The sequence below is a fragment of the Hydra vulgaris genome, chromosome 12 (assembly GCF_038396675.1).
Source record: "Hydra vulgaris chromosome 12, alternate assembly HydraT2T_AEP".
NCBI lineage: Eukaryota > Metazoa > Cnidaria > Hydrozoa > Anthoathecata > Hydridae > Hydra > Hydra vulgaris.
The window spans coordinates 75,744,145-75,766,459 of NC_088931.1; the positions used below are offsets into that span (position 1 = coordinate 75,744,145).

Below are 22,315 nucleotides of genomic sequence, written 5' to 3' on the forward strand. Positions count from 1 at the left end.
TAAGCAACCTTGGTAAGAAAGGAGGCCTGAACTTCTAGTTAAATGCTCTTCCGCGGTGCTCCGTGATTAGACCATAAGGACTTCTGGGAGCTCCTAAATAATCTAAATAACATTCTTTTTCCCTTTTTTTTGTTTTACTTATATTTTAATCTCATAATTTTTTTTCCTTCTCTCTTTTCCATTGCATTGTAGCTAAAAGTGACAGATCCAAAATATGACAAAAAAGTGACAGATTCAAAATTTTTTGGTGTTTGAGATTTCCAGAAATGGAGCAAACTCCAAACATTTGTATGTTTATACTTATGTGAAATAACGATGCTTTGCAAAAAATTGCGATGATTAAAGGCTGGGAACGAAAAAGCCCTTTAACTTCATTGCCACCACCCACCCAAAACGTGAGGGACTAAAAGTTGAAAAATATTTTTTGCACTATTCCCAACTTGACTTATATTCAGCGATAAATTTTAAGTTTCACTCAAGGCGTTCAAAAAATATGACTATATAAAATTTGTAGACAAATTCTCAAACACCAAAAAATTCTGGATCCGTCACTGAACTGGATAATCAGAAGATCTCAGATAAATTGGTTTTAAAAAGTATTTTTTAATTTTGATAAAAACATATTATATAAAAAAATAACTATATATGAATTAAAAAAAATACTGTTAGGAACATAACTTAATAATTTATATAAACTTTATCAAAAAACTAAAAATTTAAAGATTATCAATTATAATTAAGCAAAAATAAAAACAAAATCTAAAACACCGTTTTGTTTAGCAAGCCTTACCAAACGCTATATCGTAGTTCGTGGAAACCTGAAAAAGTATACGTTTTATCTTTAAATAGCTTCTTGTTGAAAAAAATATCCATTTTGATTTCTCTTGTTGAGAATTTATATTGTAATTACAAAGAAATTTACAAGCATAATAAAATTCATTTAAAATATATAGATAAGTTATTTACAAAAAGCGTGAACAAAAAATGCTCGAAGTACAAAAAAAAATCTAGGGATATCTTTTACTATGTGTTTTTTGTTTCTGTTCATTTTTTTTATGGTGATTAGAAACGTTTTCATTAGGAGGTTTATTTAAATATTCATAATTTACTGCTGATCTTCGGCCCAATATTTGTCGAGCAATAAATACAACCGACGCTGTGCCCAAGACTGCTGCAGCAATGCCACAACATATTGCAACGGCTAAAGCAGATACAGACTCGGTTTCGTGTACACTCGGCGATTCGTGAATCTAATAATTAAAAAATTTTTTTACAAAGTTATTTCATATTTATTGAATTAATTGATAATACTATGTTTATTATTTTGTAATTTTAGTACATATTTAGGCCACTATAATTACTGTTACGTATTTCTATGTTAATATTACCATGTAATAATATGAAATTAAAATTATGTAGAGGAAAACGGGGCAAGATTTTAAATATCTTTAGTTTTTTCAGCCGTAGAGAAATAATATTTTTTCAGTATATATGCTTTATCATTATTACCTGCATAAGTTTTAAGTTTGCAAGTCGAAAAATTTATTAAAAGTTAAAATATAAAAGATCATCAATTTATCAGCACGGGGGTTATTGCTTAAAAAAAACATAAAGACTTTTTTGATGTAAAGAATGGGTTTTACTAATTTCATTTTTTTCCTAATGTTTATGAGGGGTCGTCCGCAAATTACGTCACGCAATTATTTATAATCAAAATTCGATCATACCTGCAGAAACATTTTATTGACTAAACTAATAATTAGCGAACACTTGGGTATTAAATGTTTGCATGAAAACATGTTTACAGAACATGTTTTTATGTTTACACTCTATTTACAGAACTAACATATAAAGCATTTTTTTAATTTTTTGTTATGCAAACAATATCAAATAAATAAAATCAATATAATAAAATTTTTCGAATTTATTAAGTTGTTAGCTATTGTAAAAATGAAAGACAAAATCTTTATATATTAATCAATATAAACTCATGAAATATAATGTTGATTTTTATGCCAGATTTTGCTATAGTTTGCTTCAAGACCATTGCTAAATATTAGCGGTTTATCTTAAAGTAAAGATAGATTTTTAAGAAAAGATGGATCATTCTTCTATTAAAAAACGTCTCTCCGTTATTCAGAAAAAGACAAATAATCAAGTTTTTACCGCTTGATTCTTGAACGAATAATTTATTTAAGAATCTCCAAAGATTTTTTTAATCACATAAAAATTGAAAATTATCTTTTTATACACAGCTGCATTAATGTTAAGATGCCGTGTATCTTTACAGAATAGTTTACTCGGTTGATAAAAACTCATACCCAATCTACGAGTTTGTTATCTTTATGAACTAAAAAGATCAATTTCAAAAACAAACTTAAATTATTTTTCTTAAATTTTCTTAGTTAGAAACAATAGTTATCTTTTAATATTATAGTGATATATTCATACACGTATATATTCATACACATATATATTTATAAACGTATATATTCATACACGTATATAAATATATACGTGTATGAATATATACGTGTATGAATATATACACGTATATATTCATACACGTATATATTCATACACGTATATATTCTATCATGTTTTTTGCTTAGTTTTGCTTTCTTTATTTATTCTATTTCTTTTTATTTTTTAAAATTTTTTTTTAAACTTTGTTTATTTTCTTGTCGTTGTCCTTTGATTTTGCATTGTAAACAAGGTCACTCTCTTAGTTTTAGCTAGGCTGTAAGAAAGTCTTATTTTTAGGCTATAAGAAGTTGAACCCTCCAGTTGGTATTATATTATTCAACACTTATATATGGTGTTTACTGCTAAATATATTGTTACTGTAGCTGTTGTTGTTGCTGCTGTTGCTGTTGATGTTGTTGTGTTAATGGATGCTATGTTTTAATAGAAAAATTATTTGTAAATATTTGAACTGAATGTCAATAATTGTATTAGATGTTATATTTAATAATATTATTTAGATTTTATCAAAATAAAAGAAAATAGTAATAAATAAAAATAAAACATCAGCTCGTGCTAACAAATGTATAAACTAGTGGGCAAGCAACTATTTTTAGTAAACAGCGCACGTATCTTCTGTCCTAACGTACGGTAAAACTCTGTTTGCAATGATTGAAACAAGAAACTATTTTAAATTTAAAAAATAATATAAACTAAGAAATACGATTAATTTTAATGTAGTTAAAAAATTTAAATACTTTAATATCTAGTTCAGGCTCCGTATCCGAATCAGTAAAAAGTACTTCTTCTCCTGATGATGCTACAACAAGTTTATCTAAAGAAAAAAAAATCGTTTAAAAATTAAATTTACGGAGTATATTTTTAAGAATAAGAAAGTTATGTTTACCAGAAGTAGTTTCGTTGCACAGAAATCCTGACCACCCTACTTCACAAATGCAAGTATTTTTCTGTTTGTTAACACAAGTTCCATGAACACATTCTTTTGCACAAACCACTGGCATTTAAAATTTTGTATTATAAAGCTGTTACAGGTCACGTTATTGTTATTTAAAAATATTTTAAATAAAAGTTATTACATTTTTTGTCACATTTGTATCCCTCCCAACCATCTTCGCATAAACAAGTATCATTTGATAGGCAAGATCCGTAAATTCCGCATTCAGGGTCGCAACTTCCTAAAAAAAATGCATAGCTAAAAAGGAGTAATCTTTACCATTGTTCATAGCCCCTACTGCGAAGAGTTTAAACAATACTTAAAAGAAAAAAGAAAATTTTTAAATCAATTTTTAAAGTTAGCTTTAGTTGATTATAAATTTACCAATAACTTCTATCTCATTACATCTAAGTCCTTTATATCCGACGTCGCATGTACAGGTGTTGTTATTTGTACATATACCGTTCACACATGAAGGTTCACAATATGCTAAAAATAATTTGCCAAAGTTTTTTTAACTATAAAAATTATAAAATAATAGAAAACTTGAAATTAAAAAAAAATACCTTTATTAATTTGTCTTTTGCGGTTTCTCTTATTCATATATACAATAGCTCTTGGCTCAGTTGCATAAATAACTGGTTCACTTATGCAAAGCTCCTTGGTGAAACAGTCAACGGCAAAGCATTTATGGTCCCTTACTTGCGCTACTTCGCAGTTCTCATGTTGACAGCATTTCTGGGCACAATCATAAATATCCACAAACTTGCCAAGATCAATTATTTCTCCAGCTTGTTTACCTCCAGATATTGTTTGGTTATAAGCCACTCTACTAAATACGCATTGATCGCCATTTGGGACTATATATGTGTATGTATATATATATATATATATATATATATATATATATATATATATATATATATATATATATATGTATATATATATATATATATATATTTTTTTTTTATTCAACAATATATAATTATTTTTCTTCAACAATTTGTTTCATTAGGAATTTTCCTAATTTCCATTTCCTGATGGAGAAATAAGTTGTTGAAGAAAAATATTGGAAAAGTGTTTTTACTATTTTAATTTAATTTTTTTACAAATTTATTATTATTCTGTTCTCTAATTACATTGAGCACTCTCTCTCTCTCTCTCTCTCTCTCTCTCTCTCTCTCTCTCTCTCTCTCTCTATATATATATATATATATATATATATATATATATATATATATACTTTATTTAATTAAATGAATAAAAACAACTAAATAGCGGGACTTAAAGTTTCATGCCCGAAGGCAATCATCAGCCGTGAATATAAACAAAAAACCCCGCTATTTAGTTGTTTTTATTCATTTAATTACATAAAGTATAAATTGCTCTATTATTTGATAATATTAAGCACTGTCATACGAACAAGAGTTTTTGTATTTTACACCGGAATACTAACCTCACTTATATATATATATATATATATATATATATATATATATATATATATATATATATATATATATATATATATATATATATATATATATATATATATATATATATATATATATATATATATATATATACATATATATATATATATACATATATATATATATATATATATGTATATATATTATATATATATATATTATATATATATATTATATATATATATATATATATATATATATATATATATATATATATATATATATATATATATATATATATATACATATATATATATATATATATGTATATTTATTATATATATATATATTATATATATATATTATATATATATATATATATATATATATATATATATATATATATATATATATATATATATATATATATATATATATATATATATATATATATACAGAGGCAATTCTACAAAAAAAATGAGGGGGGGGGGTGAATGCTTAAAAAGCACCGGCTGGCTCCTTAAAAAAAAAAAAGGAAAAAAACTAAGTTCGTCAAAAAACCGGCTATAACTTAAAAATCATCTTCTTTAAGGGGAGGGGGTGGAGATTGAGCTGGCAAAGACAATAAATCTACTTTATTTACTTTCATTCTTTGATTGTGCTGAGTAGGCAGACGTTATATCTTATTGAAACTGTCATTATTCGTTTTAATTAAAAAATATTAATAATAAAAATAATAAAAAAAAACTAAATTTTTACACTGTCTACTCACAAGTCTACTCACAAGTCGTATTTTATTGAATTAAAATAAATGCCATCATTTAGATGTTTATTAAAAAAGTTAAATATTAAACATTTAAAAAATCCTGGGTGCATTTTTAGATAAAAAAACATTAAAAAAAAAGGGTCAAGAACCCATTAAAAAATTTTAAAATAGCTTTATGCTAGAAGTATGCTCTTTATTATTTACAATAAATGTTGACTTAAGTATATCTTGTTCCTACGAAGGTACGAAGACCATCATATTAAACGTTGTTGAACTCTTTTTTTAATACCATATTATACCCCGAAGCTTAAAATATAACAAATCAAAGGAATCAAATTAATATTAACAACACTTTTACCGTTAGATTTAATAAATTTGAACTAATTATATATTTTAACATTTAGGTTTTGTTTAAAGAAAAAGCTTGCTAAAAGATCTCGAGCAGACAGACACAGAAAATAGGTTTAAGTAAATTTTTAAGCTTTAAGTAAATTACAGCTGTTAAAATAGAGTTTTAAAACACTTGCTAATATATAAAAATATTCAAAAAAAATTCAGGTTGGTGATTTTATTTAGCAATCTATGGATATCCTCTGATAATAAGAGTTGGTCATTCTCAGAACAAAGTAGACAGAGAAGAAATCCAGCAAATCTGCTTTGAAATATTCAAGCAACTTTAAATAATTTTCTACTTTTAAACAGAGGATATAGAAAACTAATATTTACTTTACACAAGACTACTGAAAAGGTAGTACAGTCATGAGTGATAAAGTTGCTGTTAGATGTTAAACTAACTGTAAGAGGTTATAACAGAGTTTAATCCATTAAATGTAAATTTTATAATAAAAAGTTTGACAGAAACCTGGATTTATCAAATGGTTCTTTTGATTTTGTTATAAACATAAGTTTGAGAGCATAGAATCCTTAAAATAACACAGTACGAGTATGATTGGATGAAGGATGAGGTTTACTGAAAATTTGTGTTAAAATCTTTGATCAAGATATAATTAAAGTTATCAGATGAACTTAAAGTTATTAGTAAAAAAAAGAAGAAGTAAACGCAGTCTGGTATGCAACGTATACAGTTTAATTTTATTACTAAAGATGTTCCTAAAACTTATAAAAATACGAAAGAAATTTAAGATATTCTGCAGATGGAAAAACCGGGCTAATCTGGCCATGGTGGCATCCATTGATATAAATATCAATGGATTTCATAAAAAAGCATTAAGAAACCTTCATCTTCATCTTCATCTTTCTATTCCTCTGTTCTTATTCTATATTCTATTCTTATTCAGTAGGGACAAAAAAACGAAACAGCCTAGCTGCATAAAAACACTATTCGAAAAAAGCTTATCCATCTTGGTAAAAATCCACGAATTAGAATAATAAACAAAATTTTTCCAACATCATTACATCATCATTACATCATCATTACATATATTTGTCGATTTTAACAATGTCCTTAACGAACTAGTTTTTACTTTCTGGCAAAACGTTAAATAGTGGTTGTTTAAAAAATACATTCTTAGACATGGCCCTTACAGAAGTGAGTTTGATGGAATGAACTATAACAAAATATTGTATATTTTTAGAAATCTTGAGGAGACATTTCTAAATAATTGTTACATGTTAATACATAATAATACATATTTCAAAGATTTAAAGTTTGCTGTAGATGACTATTTTGATGATTACCTCAGCACCAATGCCAAGCATTTCATTTCTAGATGAAAGACTTATATAATTATTTGATAGAGTTTACAAAGTATCAAAATTACACCTTGATTATAATATGGAAGGTCCGCATCATGTTAGCCCGCATTGTTTTTTTTATATTTTTTCACAAAAAAAACCAATGCGGGCCCGACAAGAAATTTTCATGTCGGCTATATATAGAAATTGCATGTTAACCATATATTTACCACTCTCCTTTATGGGATGATTTTAATGCGTTCCATATGCGGGTATAATGTTTATCCCACTAAAACCACACTAAGTAGGAACGAAAGCCACACTTCATTTTTGCATGAAAGTTTCATTGGCCCACGTGTGGTAAGCATATGTTAGCCATATATTTACCACTCTTCTTTATAAGATGGCGTTGGTGCGTTCCATATGTGGCTATATTATTTATCCCATTAAAGCCACACTAGATAAGAACGAAAGCCGCATCATTTTCCTACAAGAAAGTTATAACAAATAAATAAACAAATCTTCTGACTTGCTTAAATATCATACTTAAACAAGTCAGTAGATTTATTTAGGTATAGATAGAATATCCAAATAATTATACATATATACCTATACAAATAAGTATCATTCTTTATGTATTCGTATTTGTATAGGAATACGAGTTAAAAAACTTAAATGGAAAAACATTATACTTTTTGCTTTTATTTATAATTTTATTTACATATAAATATATTGTACCACAACTTTTCATTAAATTAAAAAAATTTATTTTGTATAAGTTCTGTACTCAAAACTAATCTGATGAATCATGCAATGAAGACGCAATATTTTCTTCTAATTCTTTATTTACCATTCTTGCAATGTCTTCGAACAGTTGCTAAAGATAGTTTCATATGAAATCCATATACAAACGAAATCGAGAGAAAAAAATCAATAGTAACGAAAAACTTGCTTACATTGCCCGCCACTTGAAAATCTAATGTTGTTTTCTGGTAGCAAACACAACGTATTAAGATATCTTTATCTTCGTTTAGTACAACTCTGATTAGAATAAGTATAACAATTTTTTTTGTTAAGTATAACTCTGTTTAGAATAAGTTTAACTTAAGTATAACTCGTTAAATATAACAACAAATTTTTATTCGTTAAGTGTAACTCTGATTTACAAATTTTATTGAAAGTTTATTTTGATTACCATTCTCAAATATATTCATTACAAAACCGCTCAAACATACTTACAACATTGAACTGAAAATTATCAAAACTGTAAACCACATGATATCATGGAATATTCTAGAGTTTAACACAATGTATTGCAATGGAATCGTAGTTTACAATTGGTTAAAATTCATAATTCAAATTGAGGCAAGATTGTGTGTTTTATATGAATGGATCATATGATAGCCACACCTAATTTAGTACGTACTTATTTAAGCATTATACCACACTAAGTGGAATAATTATGTGGATGCATTATGTGTTCCACATGTGGGCCACACTGATCATCAACACATATATCAATCATCAACTGAAATATAGTTTTACACTTTTATTCCACTTGTTAGCACTATGGCTACATGTGGGCAACATATACCTTTGTTTGTCGGGGGCTAACATGATGCGGACCTTACATGTCGGGGGCTAACATGATGCGGACCTTCCATAAATAAGGTGTAATTATAATACTTTGTAAACTCTATCAGGTAGTTATATAAGTCTTAGACAGTTTCAGACTACGTATTAAAACAAAATAAACTTTATCTTAAAACAATAATAATTAACTTAATAAATATTGTACAGTAATTTAGTTAAATAAAGATCCGTATATATAGAAACTATATATACGGATCATATATCATAAAACTTTTCTTCTGCCCAAAAATTGTAGCATTTGTCTTAAATGATAACTTTAAAGCATTTACTAATATCAATATTTAAAAAATGAATAAAGTTTAAATACTTTTCAGCAGAAAAAGCTCAAAGATATTCTAAAAATACATGTTTTCCCCGGCCAGAAATTCCAATTAAAAGATCTGGTTTTAAATTTCAAAATAAATATCTTAATGATGGCAAATTTTCTTTAGTTGAATAAAGTTTAACTTGTGGGTCGATTTATGACGTAGTGTTCAAGCAAATGTTGTTATTTTTTTATGATTTAAAAAAATAATAGTTAAAAAAATATCATTTTTAGGCTTTCGCTTTTTTGTATTCTTTTTTGCAGGGTTAAATTTTAAACCAAACGCTAAACCAAAACTCCTCTTATAAAAATGTATTCAATTCCTCTAAACAAATATTTGAAGATGCCCTTAAAAAAAAGTGGTTTTGAAAATTTTGAACTAAAATTTAACCCTGAAAAAAAAACAAGAATACAAAAAAGCAAAATAGAATTAGAAATGTAGTTTGGTTCAACCCCCCATATAGCAAAAATGTTTCCACTAACATAGGAAAAGTGTTTTTAAAATTAGTCGATAAGCATTATTATTTAAATTATTAAGAATTTCTCGCCCTCTAATAAATTTCATAAAATTTTTAATCGACATACAATTAAAGTTAGCTACAGTTGCACAAAAAATATGGAAAGAATTATAAAAGGTCACAATAATGCTTTGTTAAATAAAAAAGAAATCTTAAATAAAAAAACTACAAAAATTGTAATTGTAAACAATAAAACAATTGTCCAATGAGTGGAAGTTGTTTATCCAAAAAATGTGGTATACAAATGTGCTGTTTCCTCTAAGAATGTACCTGATAAACAATTTATTGGCATAAGAGAGGGTGAATGGAAAAAACCTTTTGCCACGCATAAGCAATTCTTTAAAAATAAAAAATATTCAAAAGACACCATGCATCAAAATATATTTGGGAATTAAAGGATAAAAATATTGATGATTTTATACTAAATTGGTCCATCCCTAAAACAGCACCTGCATATAGCAATATTTCCAAAAAATGCATACTATGCCTACAAGAAAATTTTGAAATTATTACACATGCAAACCAAGAATGCTATTAAACAAAAAATCGGAATTGATTTCTGAATGCAGGTGCGAAAATAAGTTTCTTCTAAAAAACTATAAAAATAATATTTTTTAAAAAAAGCAAAAGTAATCAATTCTAAAGAATTCTTTTTATAATAGTGTCAGGATATTTAACAAATATGTGAAAATTTACAGTAGTTAAGACATTTGCGACTTTCTGAGCACTCTATTTTCCAACATTGAGCACTTTATTTTGTAGAATAAATTTTAAAGTTGTTTGAATATATATATATATATATATATACATATATATATATATATATATATATATATATATATATATATATATATATATATATATATATATATATATATATATATATATATAATATATATATATATATATATATATATATATATATATATATATATATATATATATATATATATATATATATATATATTTAAATACAGCTGTGAGCATGAAAATAACAGTACTAAAAAATTATTCGTATTTTGATTGTTAGTCTCCTTCTCTAAAATATAAAAAGACTTTTTATGTGCGTACCCAGCCGGCATCTCTGCGTTGTTTCAACGTTGTTCAACAACGGTAAAACAACGTTTCGGTTTAAACATTGTTTATTTAACGTTGTTTCAACGTTAAATCAACGTTGACAAAAAAGTACTCATTTATAAAAAAACCGTAGGTTGGGTTGCTGATTAAAGTAAAATTAAATCTTTAAACAAATAATCATATATTCGGTGTTAGTTCAACATTACCAAAAACAAACTCAATTATGAAAAAAACCTAGTAGTGAGTTGATTTTTTAAGTAAAATAAGAAAAGCCAAAAAAGTAACTGATTTAATAATTTATTAAAAAAAAAAGAAAAATACTAATGATGTGGTTTTTAAAATTGGTATTAATATTAATGTTAATTAGATGGAGATGAGTAAAAAATAAGTTATAAGTTATTTTTTGGTCTTTAAAATTGTTTGAATGATAATTTATTATTTATTGATGTTTCTTTTTAATTTTTGCTTTTATATTATCAATCAAACTTAGATATTGTTGTGTGGTATTTTATAATATACCTTATATTATACTGTTATATGTTATATTATTAAGGAATATTATCTTTTTTTGTTCAATTTTCTGTATTACTCTTATGTAGATATTTATGTTTTAGCAACCTGGGATTTCATTATTTTCCTTGCCTTGAGTTATTTTAACATAATATATTCAGAACTCTGCAGAATAATAAAATAATAAATATATTAATAAAAATGAATTTAAAATATAATAAATTTATAAAATAAAGAAAATCTTATCTTTGCTAATAATGTCTACTAATATTATTATTTAGCAAGTATCATGGTTATAAAATGTCAAGATTTAGCTAGTTTAACTAGGCCTGTTAGTACACTTTTACTATGGTTTCTTCGTTTTTTTATTAGTTCATATAATATTTTCAAAACCAAATATGTGGAATGAAACTGTTTAGAATGAAGATTTACAAGGAGAAGAAGGTGTAATTCCATCTAATTGGATTAGTGATAAAACTGTTTATTGGCCTTAACTTTCCACAAATAAAAACTAAATTTTCTTCAGGTATTACATCTATATAATACAATTTTTTTTTTTTTAAATGATGTGGTAAAAAGAGTTATTTTGTTGATACAAAATGTATAACTATTCATATAACTATTTCAATTCCACAGAAAGCAAACAGGATTGTGAAAAACTTGATTTCGCAACTACAAAAGAAAAATGTTATAATGAGAATGTCCATTTACGAAAAAGAAAACATAAACAAAGAGAATTTCCTGTTTATTTCCCAAGTAGGTATTATTTTTATGTGCTTGGATTATATAAATTTCAATTTTTATAACTAAAAATAAAAAATGTTTTTATAATTTATACTATAAATTAGTAATTATATTTTACAGGTTCAGTTATCAAAGATTTGGATGAAGTGTTAATGCACCTGACCTCCAGTTGTTCATTAATCAAATCTATAGGTAAATATATATATCTTTTTTTTTTAATTTTCCAGGTTTCCACTTGTGTGGTTTTTTCCACAATACAATATATCTCCACAAACATAATATTAGAATTACTTCAAGTTTTTTACAGATAAATCAATTACAATTAGTTGGTGGAACGCTTTCAAAAGATAGAATACACAAAATGATGCTGACGTAATCAAGAACAGTATTGGACTCTCACCTCATTTATAATCAGGGTGACTACAGCTCCTCTAAAATCCTCTAAAGTCCTCTTTTTTCAAAAACCACGTTTAAAATCCTCTGTTATCCTCTAAAAAATTTAAAGTTTGATCGTTTGATCAAACCTCCTCTTTAACTCCTTTTTATTATTTCTTGATGGAAGTATAATGTTCAAAATACCCATTCTTGGTCTGCAAAACTGGTTAACGCTTGAAATTGCAAGAGATTGTAAAAAATTGCTTAAGCAAATGCATGCTATTTAACATAAAAAATGACATTATTGACCTTGTCTAAGCCACATATGCGTAAAAACATGGACCTTAAACCTAATTAAAAACTAAAAAAATCCTCTAAATTAGATGCAAAATCTCCTCTAAAATCCTATTTTTCTTATGAAAATTTTGTGGCCACCCCGATAATTACTTTTCAATATTAGAAAAGTTTATTATTTTGATCATTAATTTATTTTGAAAACAGGCTGTTTCATTTAAATTAATATTTGAAAAAATTATTAATAATCATCTAACAGCAGGGCCGTCCCGAACGGGAGGTGCCCCCCAACCTTTATCCAAAGCTGTCATATAAGCTCTTGAGTTGACACATTTAGCAAGTTTTGAACTATAGTTGGCAAATTGGCAATAATTGGCAAATATTGAGTATTTTTTTTGTTTTGTCTCTTGTTGGCAAAAAATACATACAACACCCCCCCCTTTCTTTCCCACACGAGAACCACTTCGGGACGGCCCTATCTAACAGTTATATTATCTTTTAAAAATTCAGAATATTTTTGAAAAATTTTATGGCCTCCATGGATATGAAGGGCAAAGGTGGAAAAATATATTTAAGAACACTAATTTATATGGCGTTGTAAAATGTATACCTTTATAAATTGTAACATTTTTCCATCCATTATATTTTTTTCTAATTTTCCTCTTCTGATTTTTATTATTTACAGCTTCTTCTATTGTATTCAATGGAGCGAAAGAAACCTCGGTTAATGGAATATTGTTTGATTTTCTAAAACACGCTCCATTTCAAATAGGTGATGGAAAAGAGAAGAAATTTATGTAGATTTTATTCAATTGTATGTAATATTTAAATATATTTTTCAATAAGACAATTTTTATTTTTTTCTTTAATCATACTATTTTAAATAAACTAAACTGAAAAAGTTCTAAATAGTCTAAGTATAGACTATGAGTAGATTTAATATCCATAATAAACCTTGATAATGTAATAGAGAAGTACAACAACACTATTGGACATGCATAGTACATTTTGATGGTGATCACAGTTTTTATCAACGGTTTCTGTGATTACAAAATGTTTTTTAACAGTCGGTTTAACGTTGATAAATCAACGTTAAAAAAACTGTCATTCTAAACGTTGTTTCAACATAAATTTAACGTTATTGTAACGTTTGCGTCGAATTAACGTTGATATAACGTTTGAACCCAACGTTGATTTAACGTTGATAAATCAACGTTGAAAAAAACTTTCATTCTAGACGTTGAATCAACGTAAATTTAACGTTAGGTTTCAACATTAGTTCAACGATATTTTAACGTTGTTTGCCGGCTGAGTATATACAAGAGTGAAACAGTAAATTGAGCAAATGAAAATTCAATACATCCAAGAATACAGTATTTTTGATTAAATTATTGTAATTGAGGGAATGCATTAAAACAGCAGTGGTCGTATTTATTTTAAAGTTACTTTATAAAATCTAAAGAGATTTTCGTAATAATCATAGAAAAAGTAAAAACTACTTCAATTATAATATACTTTTTATTTATTTGTGTATAATCAATTGTAAAAGTGTTTTTAACTAAACCTATGAAACTGGGCTAAGGAAGTCATTGTGCACAAGCAAAACCCAATATTATTTTGAAGTATCTCATAGAGAGGGTAAATCTTACTCATATATGCAAAATGTTTTCAGATATTTAGCTAAGATGATTTAAAATGCCATAAATTATATTACAGAAGTTGAAAAACGTGGTTGATAACGCAAGACTACCGCACAAGATCGAAGAATTGTTCGATATGTTAAAAGCAAACCGTTTTAATCGGCAAGCAAGTCAAAGATGATGATGAATTATAAGTGAATAACACAACTGTTCGTGGGCGCTTAAGAGAGAACAGTTTATATGCATAAAGTCCACGAAATGTCCGTAGGTTGACAAAAAAACATACCGCTGAACGGAAAATGCCAATGCCTAGTTGAATGTATTAGCGTTGCAAAGCCGTTATCCAAAACTTTTGTTTTGCAACAAAATACTAAAAAGTATATGCTATTATATTATACTTATTTTTAAATTTTTAATGTTAAAAAAACTTTTTTAATGTTTAACAATTTATTACTTTTCTCCATTTTCAAATACCACTGCTATTTTAATGCCTGTAAACTTTTTTTTAACACTGTTGCTTTGTTTCTGAAATAAAATGTAAAACTACAATTGATGTGATTTTTTAAATCTATTAGATTGAATTGTCAAAATAGATTTAACCTAAATTGAAATAACCTACGAAATAGTGGGACAATAGAAAAAATTTAGTTGACCACTAAAATTTTTATCAACTAAATGACAAACCTCTCCCTAAGTATTTTAATATCTGTTCTGCAATGGCTGCGTCGACGTGACGACGTCAACGTTAAAGATTGTTTGACTGGCTTATTGTATATAAAAAAAGCGTATTGAACAACAGTTGGCTTATTTGAGCAATATCTAGAGTTTAATCGACTGAAAAATTAAAATAACAGGATTACAGAACCTTGTACAGAAATATTTTAAGTATTTTAAACACTATAGTAAAGTAGAATAATAATAAATATAAATGCTTAAATCACATTATTTGCATTTTTGATTAATTCACTTTAAAATATAATATTAAAATATTATTTAGATTAAAAAGTAGGATTTTAAAATTTAAAAACATCCAAGTTTTATATATATATATATATATATATATATATATATATATATATATATATATATATATATATATATATATATATATATATATATATATATATATATATATATATATATATATATATATATGTATATATATATATATATATATATATATATATATATATATATATATATATATATATATATATATATATATATATATATATTGGTCAAGTTCTAGTCCAACTAAAACAAGCAGCTATGCATGAGAAAAATATAATAATATTTGGTGTCCCTGAACCAGCCAATACAGCTGACGTTGCCCAAGCACCGCCAGCAACGTTACACTGCATCACAGAGGTCCTAACAGTACGAGGCCTCACCAATGATGATATTAGTTTCTCCAAGCGCTAAAAAATTATCAAATTGTTGGCCTATTATGGTAGAATTTAAGAAGCTTGCCCAAAAAATAGCTCTTATGAACTCTCGAAAACTCGCTACTCATAAAACCTTCAAAAAATACTCAGTCAGTCCTGAATTGTCACCAGCTGAAAGAGAGCCTGAGTATCAACTACACAAAGACTGCAACATTTGTAATGATATACTTCGAATTGATAACCCTGATACACCCTTTCACTGGGGCATCCGCAATGGAGCAATTGTCAAGATCCGCGGTGCCCTCACTCTTCGCTCCACATTAACCAATAAGCTCAGCAGCCGACATCAGTTGCTTACCAACCATCTGCATTACTAACATGCGTTCTCTCTGTAACAAAATCGAGATCTTCAATCAATTTCTTACAGATACCAACATTGATGTTGCCTGCCTAACTGAAACGTAGCTAAGCTCCGCGGATAAGCAAGCTATTCTCTCTCAAGTGTATAGTAATTACACTTACGTAAGTACTGAACGTCAGGATCGCATAGGTGGTGGCACTATTATATTTATAAACAAAAATGTTCAGATAAAACAGACAAAATAAAACCGACAGCCGACTCCCTGTCTAATTCAGTACCTGAACAAGAAGTTGAACTAATTATCGTTCGAGTGTACCCAAAATATCTGCCCCGAGGATACTCCTCCTGTCTAATAATATGCGCATATATCCCGGTTTGGTCTAAAAATGCACTACATGAAGCATCATATCAACTTGCACAATTCATTGAACCAGCAATAACTCGCCGCACAATCAGAAACAAACAACTTATAATTCTCACAGGAGATCTAAATGGTTGCCCTACTGACTTTATTTGCCGTTCTTACCAGCTCATTCACCTTAATTTACAACCTACCCGGAAATTAGCAATTGTTGACATCATCTTGCTCCAAAATGCTACATATCCAATACCCTTCCCACCTTTTGAAATTCAGACCACCTTTTTGTATTTAGTCAGCCCCCACTCAATCTCCACAGAACAACTCGCCCAGCTCTCCGAAAGATTACATATCGGTCAGGTAGAGTTGCTGATAATGTTGCATTAATACGGTGTACTGATCTTGAAACCCTAGTTGGCTCACCGGATGAAATGCAGGCCGCTTACAACAACTTTTATTGTTCTATACTCTATGCTCAAGACATCTGCCAACCATTGAGAACTACAATGCTTGTCAACCCCAAACCTTGGATGACGCCGTTTATTCAGTGCCTTATAAAAGATCGTCAGCAACTTTATTCATCTGATCACTATTCTGAATGGAAAGTACTTGCAAACTGAGTCATCTAACTAATCACCAAAAGCAAACGCATTTATAACCGACGCTTCTCCTCCGGTTAAATAAACTTTTGGCGAGAAGTCGGGTTTACCAATAAAGGACAAACCACTCATTCTATCTCTGAGACATTAGCAAACCAATTGAACGATCATTTCCAAAATGTTTGGAGCGATAAGAAACAACCTAATCTCTCGTTCTTCATCAATTGTCAAGCAGACCTACCTATTACCCCCATTTTTACCATCAATAATATTCTCAACCAACTCAACAAACTAAAGACAGGATCATCAGGACCTGAAAATCTCTCCCCAATTTTACTCAAATCTGCTCGTTTAGAAATTTCCCCATCACTCAATATCCTGTTTAACCGCCTTATCAGCGAACATAACACCAATTCGTAAAATCTCAAACCCGGTATCTTCTAATGACTATCGTCCAATTGCGTCCGCGCTATGCAAAGTTTTTGAATGAATTGTCATCAAATTCATCGTCCATCACACCAAGCACATCTGGGATTCAAGCAAACATTTCGGTTTCCTTCCAGACCGTAGTACAATAGACGGTATTATTCAAGTTATAGAAGATTGGAGTCATGCTAAAGTTAATAATAAATCAATTTTTGCAATATTCTTTGATTTTGCAAAAGCATTTGAACTTGTTGATCATGACAAGTTGCTACTAAAGTTGGTGAATATTGTACCTAACTGGCTCACACCTTGGATCGCAACTTACTTATCTAATTGTTACCAGTAAAAACAAGTAATCACACCACTGGCTGGAAATATATACAAGCCGGAGTACTTCAGGGTAGTGTTCTCGGCTGAATCTTGTTCATTCTTTATATTTCCGATATAAATACCTTCCTCCCACCTGAAACTATTCTCAAAAAATATGCTGACAACATCCTGACCTATATTATCTATGATAAAGTTTCTGCCAATTTACCTCAATCCAATGCTGATGACGTTGCACATTGGTCTGTGGCCAATGGAATGAAACTTAACAGCTCAAAATGTAAAGTCATTAGAATCAACGCCCGGTGCTCCAACACTCATGCTCTACTATCGCTTATACTCAACAAAACTGAACTTGAAATTGTATACAGCTATAAATACCTTGGAATCCTGCTCAATGAGAATATTGATTGGGATGAACAATGGACAAAAGTGCACAACACTATAAAATTAGTGCCATTCCTACTCAAGCGTTTTAAGCAAATCGGACACACTCAGCCCAACCTTCTACAAATCTATAGATCTTAGGCTATTAGCTCCATGATATATAGTGCCCCAGTTCTTAACTCTTGCAGTCTTGCAGCAAAAAAAAATTTCTACACAAATGCCTTACACATCATCGGAGTTGATGCAACCAACTTGAACCGTCTCAATATTTGTTTTGACAATAAAGAATTACTTAACAAGACCTGTATTAATATTCTTAAAAAGATCCTTGCAGACACAAACCATCCAATAACTTTTATCGGATAAAAGTTATCGGATGGATAATTTATAATGCTAATTAAATTTAAATAAAGATTTTCAATTTTATATATAAATATATATATATATATATATATATATATATATATATATATATATATATATATATATATATATATATATATATATATATTTATATATATACATATATATATATATATATATATATATATATATATATATATATATATATATATATATATATATATATATATATATATATATATATATATATATATATGTATAAATTAGATTGGTAAAAACAATTATCAAACTTTTATCTTCGACAGCTTGTTTCGCCATCAGTAGGTTCTTCAGGAAGCCTAAGTACCCATCAGTAAGTTCATCATCAGTACTTACCCATCAGTAGGTTCATCAAGATATGTATATTTTTAAAAATATATTTTCACAAATACATATTAGTTACAATGTTTTCACATCATAATATAAGCAAATATGCTTCCGTTACAAAAGATTATATTTAACCAAATACTGCTAAAATATATCTAACAAAAAAAACACAGAAAAAGTAGCACTCAGTTAGTAAAGAAGAAAAAAATTAAAAATTAAAATAAAATAATTTTAAATTTAGGAAGCATTAATAGAATATATTATAAGAGACTTGTTAAGATAGAATATATTGTTATAGGGAACTCTTAGAAGACTGAATAAGTCCTAAAATCGAAAACCTTGGGTAATACACAAAATACACATAAACATTGAGATTCTTATGCACAAATACTTTAGATATTATTGTGATAAAATTTTGCTTTGTTGTAGTATGATTTGTGTTTATATATATATATATATATATATATATATATATATATATATATATATATATTGAACATCGTAATAGCATAAAATAAGTAATTATTTTTAAAAATAACACGATGTTTTTTATTCTTGACATGTTTCGTAAAATTTTATTTACATTTTCAAAAGATTATTTTACAATATAAATTATTGTAAAATAATCTTTTGAAAATGTAAATAAAATTTTACGAAACATGTCAAGAATAAAAAACATCGTGTTATTTTTAAAAATAATATATATATATATATATATATATATATATATATATATATATATATATATATATATATATATATATATATATATATATATATATATATACTTGTGTATATATATCCCGGACGGACGGGATATATATACATATATCCCGATATGGGTATACATATCCCTGGACGAACGTCTAGACACCCTTGAGACATCCTCCGGATGATTCAAGGACGTCTCATGGATGACTCAAAGATGTCCTCCGGATGTGGACGACTTAAGGACATCCGGAAGACGTCCCGGATAAGTAGATATATATATGTATATATATATATATATATATATATATATATATATATATATATATATATATATATATATATGTATATATATATATATATATATATATATATATATATATATATATATATATATATATATATATATATGTATATATATATATATATATATATATATATATATATATGTATATATATATATATATATATATATATATATATATATATATATATATATATATATATATATATATATATATATATATAAGAGCAGGTGAGAAACATTTTTCTCCGTGCTTTGGATCCTTAACAACAGTTAACAAAAGAATTACCTATATATTAGATATGTACTACGTCTCAAATATTTTATGAAAAGACAAAAATGTTTTATAATAACACGTATATGTGCACTTATTAGCTTTTAAATTATCAATTTGTGTTACATCGCAAGCCTGAGTCAATATCTTTGCCAATTTTAACAACAGTTATATGTCAATACGCAGCCTTATATAAATACGCAGCGCTAGCATTAGTTTCCTGCTTATTTACAGTAGACGGCTACTGTTAAAACAAAAGGGCACTATTAAATCACTTATTGATTGCAATCAGAGGCAATTCTACAAATAAAATGAGGGGTGTGAATCTTTAAAAAGTTCCGGGTGGTTCCTTTAAAAAAAAAAAAGAGGTCCTCAAAACAAAACTTTAACCGACTGAGTTGTGTCAAATACCCAACTAGCCCACTAAGTTTGTAAAAAAACCAACTGTAACTTGAAAATCACCTTCTTTGAGGGAGGAGAGGTGGAACCCTCCCCCCTCCCCTCGTAAAATTGGCTCTGATTGCAATAAGCAGCATGGTTTAATGGTGGTCGTAATTCTTTTAGCAAAATCGTTGAAAGAACTGTGATCACCAAAACCAAGCAGTAAGTTAAATTAAAACTTATTGATTATTATAGTAACTTTTTTAAAAAGTTTATTTGCAAGCGATTAATGTTTTTATTCTTTATAAATTTTTTTTTATAATTTCAATAAAAATATAACTTATCAATAACATACGTGAGTTTCTGTTCACACCATTTGTTTTTCTAAATTCGTCCACATCATCTCCATTTCCACCTCCTCGAATGATGTGTGAAATTTGTACACTTCCTTGAGCTAAATGAGATGGAGTTGCAGGAACAGCGTCGCACAGAGTTTCTGAGTAACAGTTTACTGTGTAACAAGTGGTTCCGGGCATGAATGCAACATTGCACAGTTCATCCTAGATGTATGCAAACTGATATTTGAGATGTATAACTTACATAATATAAAATTGATACTCTATCATATTTGAGAATAAAACTCAACTAATGCAGATATAAAGTTTACCTGACAGCACGCGTCAATACAAGTGTTCATATCTTTAACAACTCCATGTTTTGTGAATTTTCCAGATTTAATTCCGCCTCGTAAAGTGACGTTATCTTTTTGATCAAGATGAGTGCACGTTGGAAGTTTCACAGTATCAATTACTTTAGCTGTCTGATCTTTATTATTGACAATAAAGTATTGGAAAACTAAATAAAAATTGTTTTCTTTTGAAAAATGGAGTTTTCAGCAAATTTGTATAACGTATTGTAAAAAATAGACTGAAGATCTGAAATTTTTTATCAAAAAAGTCAATTAAAAATTGGTAAGAGGTCAAAAAGTTGAGATAAAAACTCACTTTGCGTGGAACACGCTCCGAATAGTAAAAAAGAAATCGCTAAATCTATTACAATATTTTTTATGCCCATGATTGATACGCCCATGTTTCTTGATTGTGCATATCTAAAAAAACTTGGTTGTTGGTGATTTTCGTTTTAGAATTCAATGTTTGAGTAATTCTTCTTTATGTTATATTATAGTGTTAGCGCTTTTAAAACTAGTGTAAAATTCAGTTAATCTTTATTACTTTTCAATTAGTTTACAAACTAATTCATTATAATGTTTTTTAATTGAATTATAAAAATTGATATCATCAGAAATTATGAAGCTGTTATAAAACGCAAGGCTAGCAGAATATCTTAACTATATTTCATTCGCTTCAATGCACAAACCTCATTTGCAGAATAATGTCCTACAAATGTAAAGACGTTTTATTTTTAAACTTCGTTGCTTATCGTTGTTATCGTTGTTTTTATTATCACAATTATTATTATAATCATTATAACTACTTTTTTTATTCAGTATTATGTTTGCGTGAGTGTGTGTTTATATATATATATATATATATATATATATATATATATATATATATATATATATATATATATATATATATATATATATATATGAGTGTAATTTACATATTGTAAATATAGGAGGCCCC

The 22,315-nt window shown here is 27.4% G+C and overlaps 1 protein-coding gene across 1 annotated transcript; it reads right to left on the minus strand.

The window, feature by feature from the left end:
• Nucleotides 1-872: 872 nt before the first annotated feature.
• On the minus strand, nucleotides 873-21,991 carry LOC100208917 (neurogenic locus Notch protein). The gene is made up of 9 exons (XM_065814471.1): nucleotides 21,671-21,991; nucleotides 21,334-21,521; nucleotides 21,022-21,226; nucleotides 3,985-4,278; nucleotides 3,803-3,907; nucleotides 3,561-3,659; nucleotides 3,371-3,478; nucleotides 3,222-3,298; nucleotides 873-1,250 (listed from the first exon to the last, which is right to left on the minus strand). The coding sequence occupies exons 1-9, from the start codon at nucleotides 21,753-21,755 to the stop codon at nucleotides 1,008-1,010; spliced, it is 1,404 nt and encodes a 467-aa protein (XP_065670543.1). The 5' UTR covers nucleotides 21,756-21,991; the 3' UTR covers nucleotides 873-1,007.
• Between the last annotated feature and the right edge of the window lie 324 nt (nucleotides 21,992-22,315).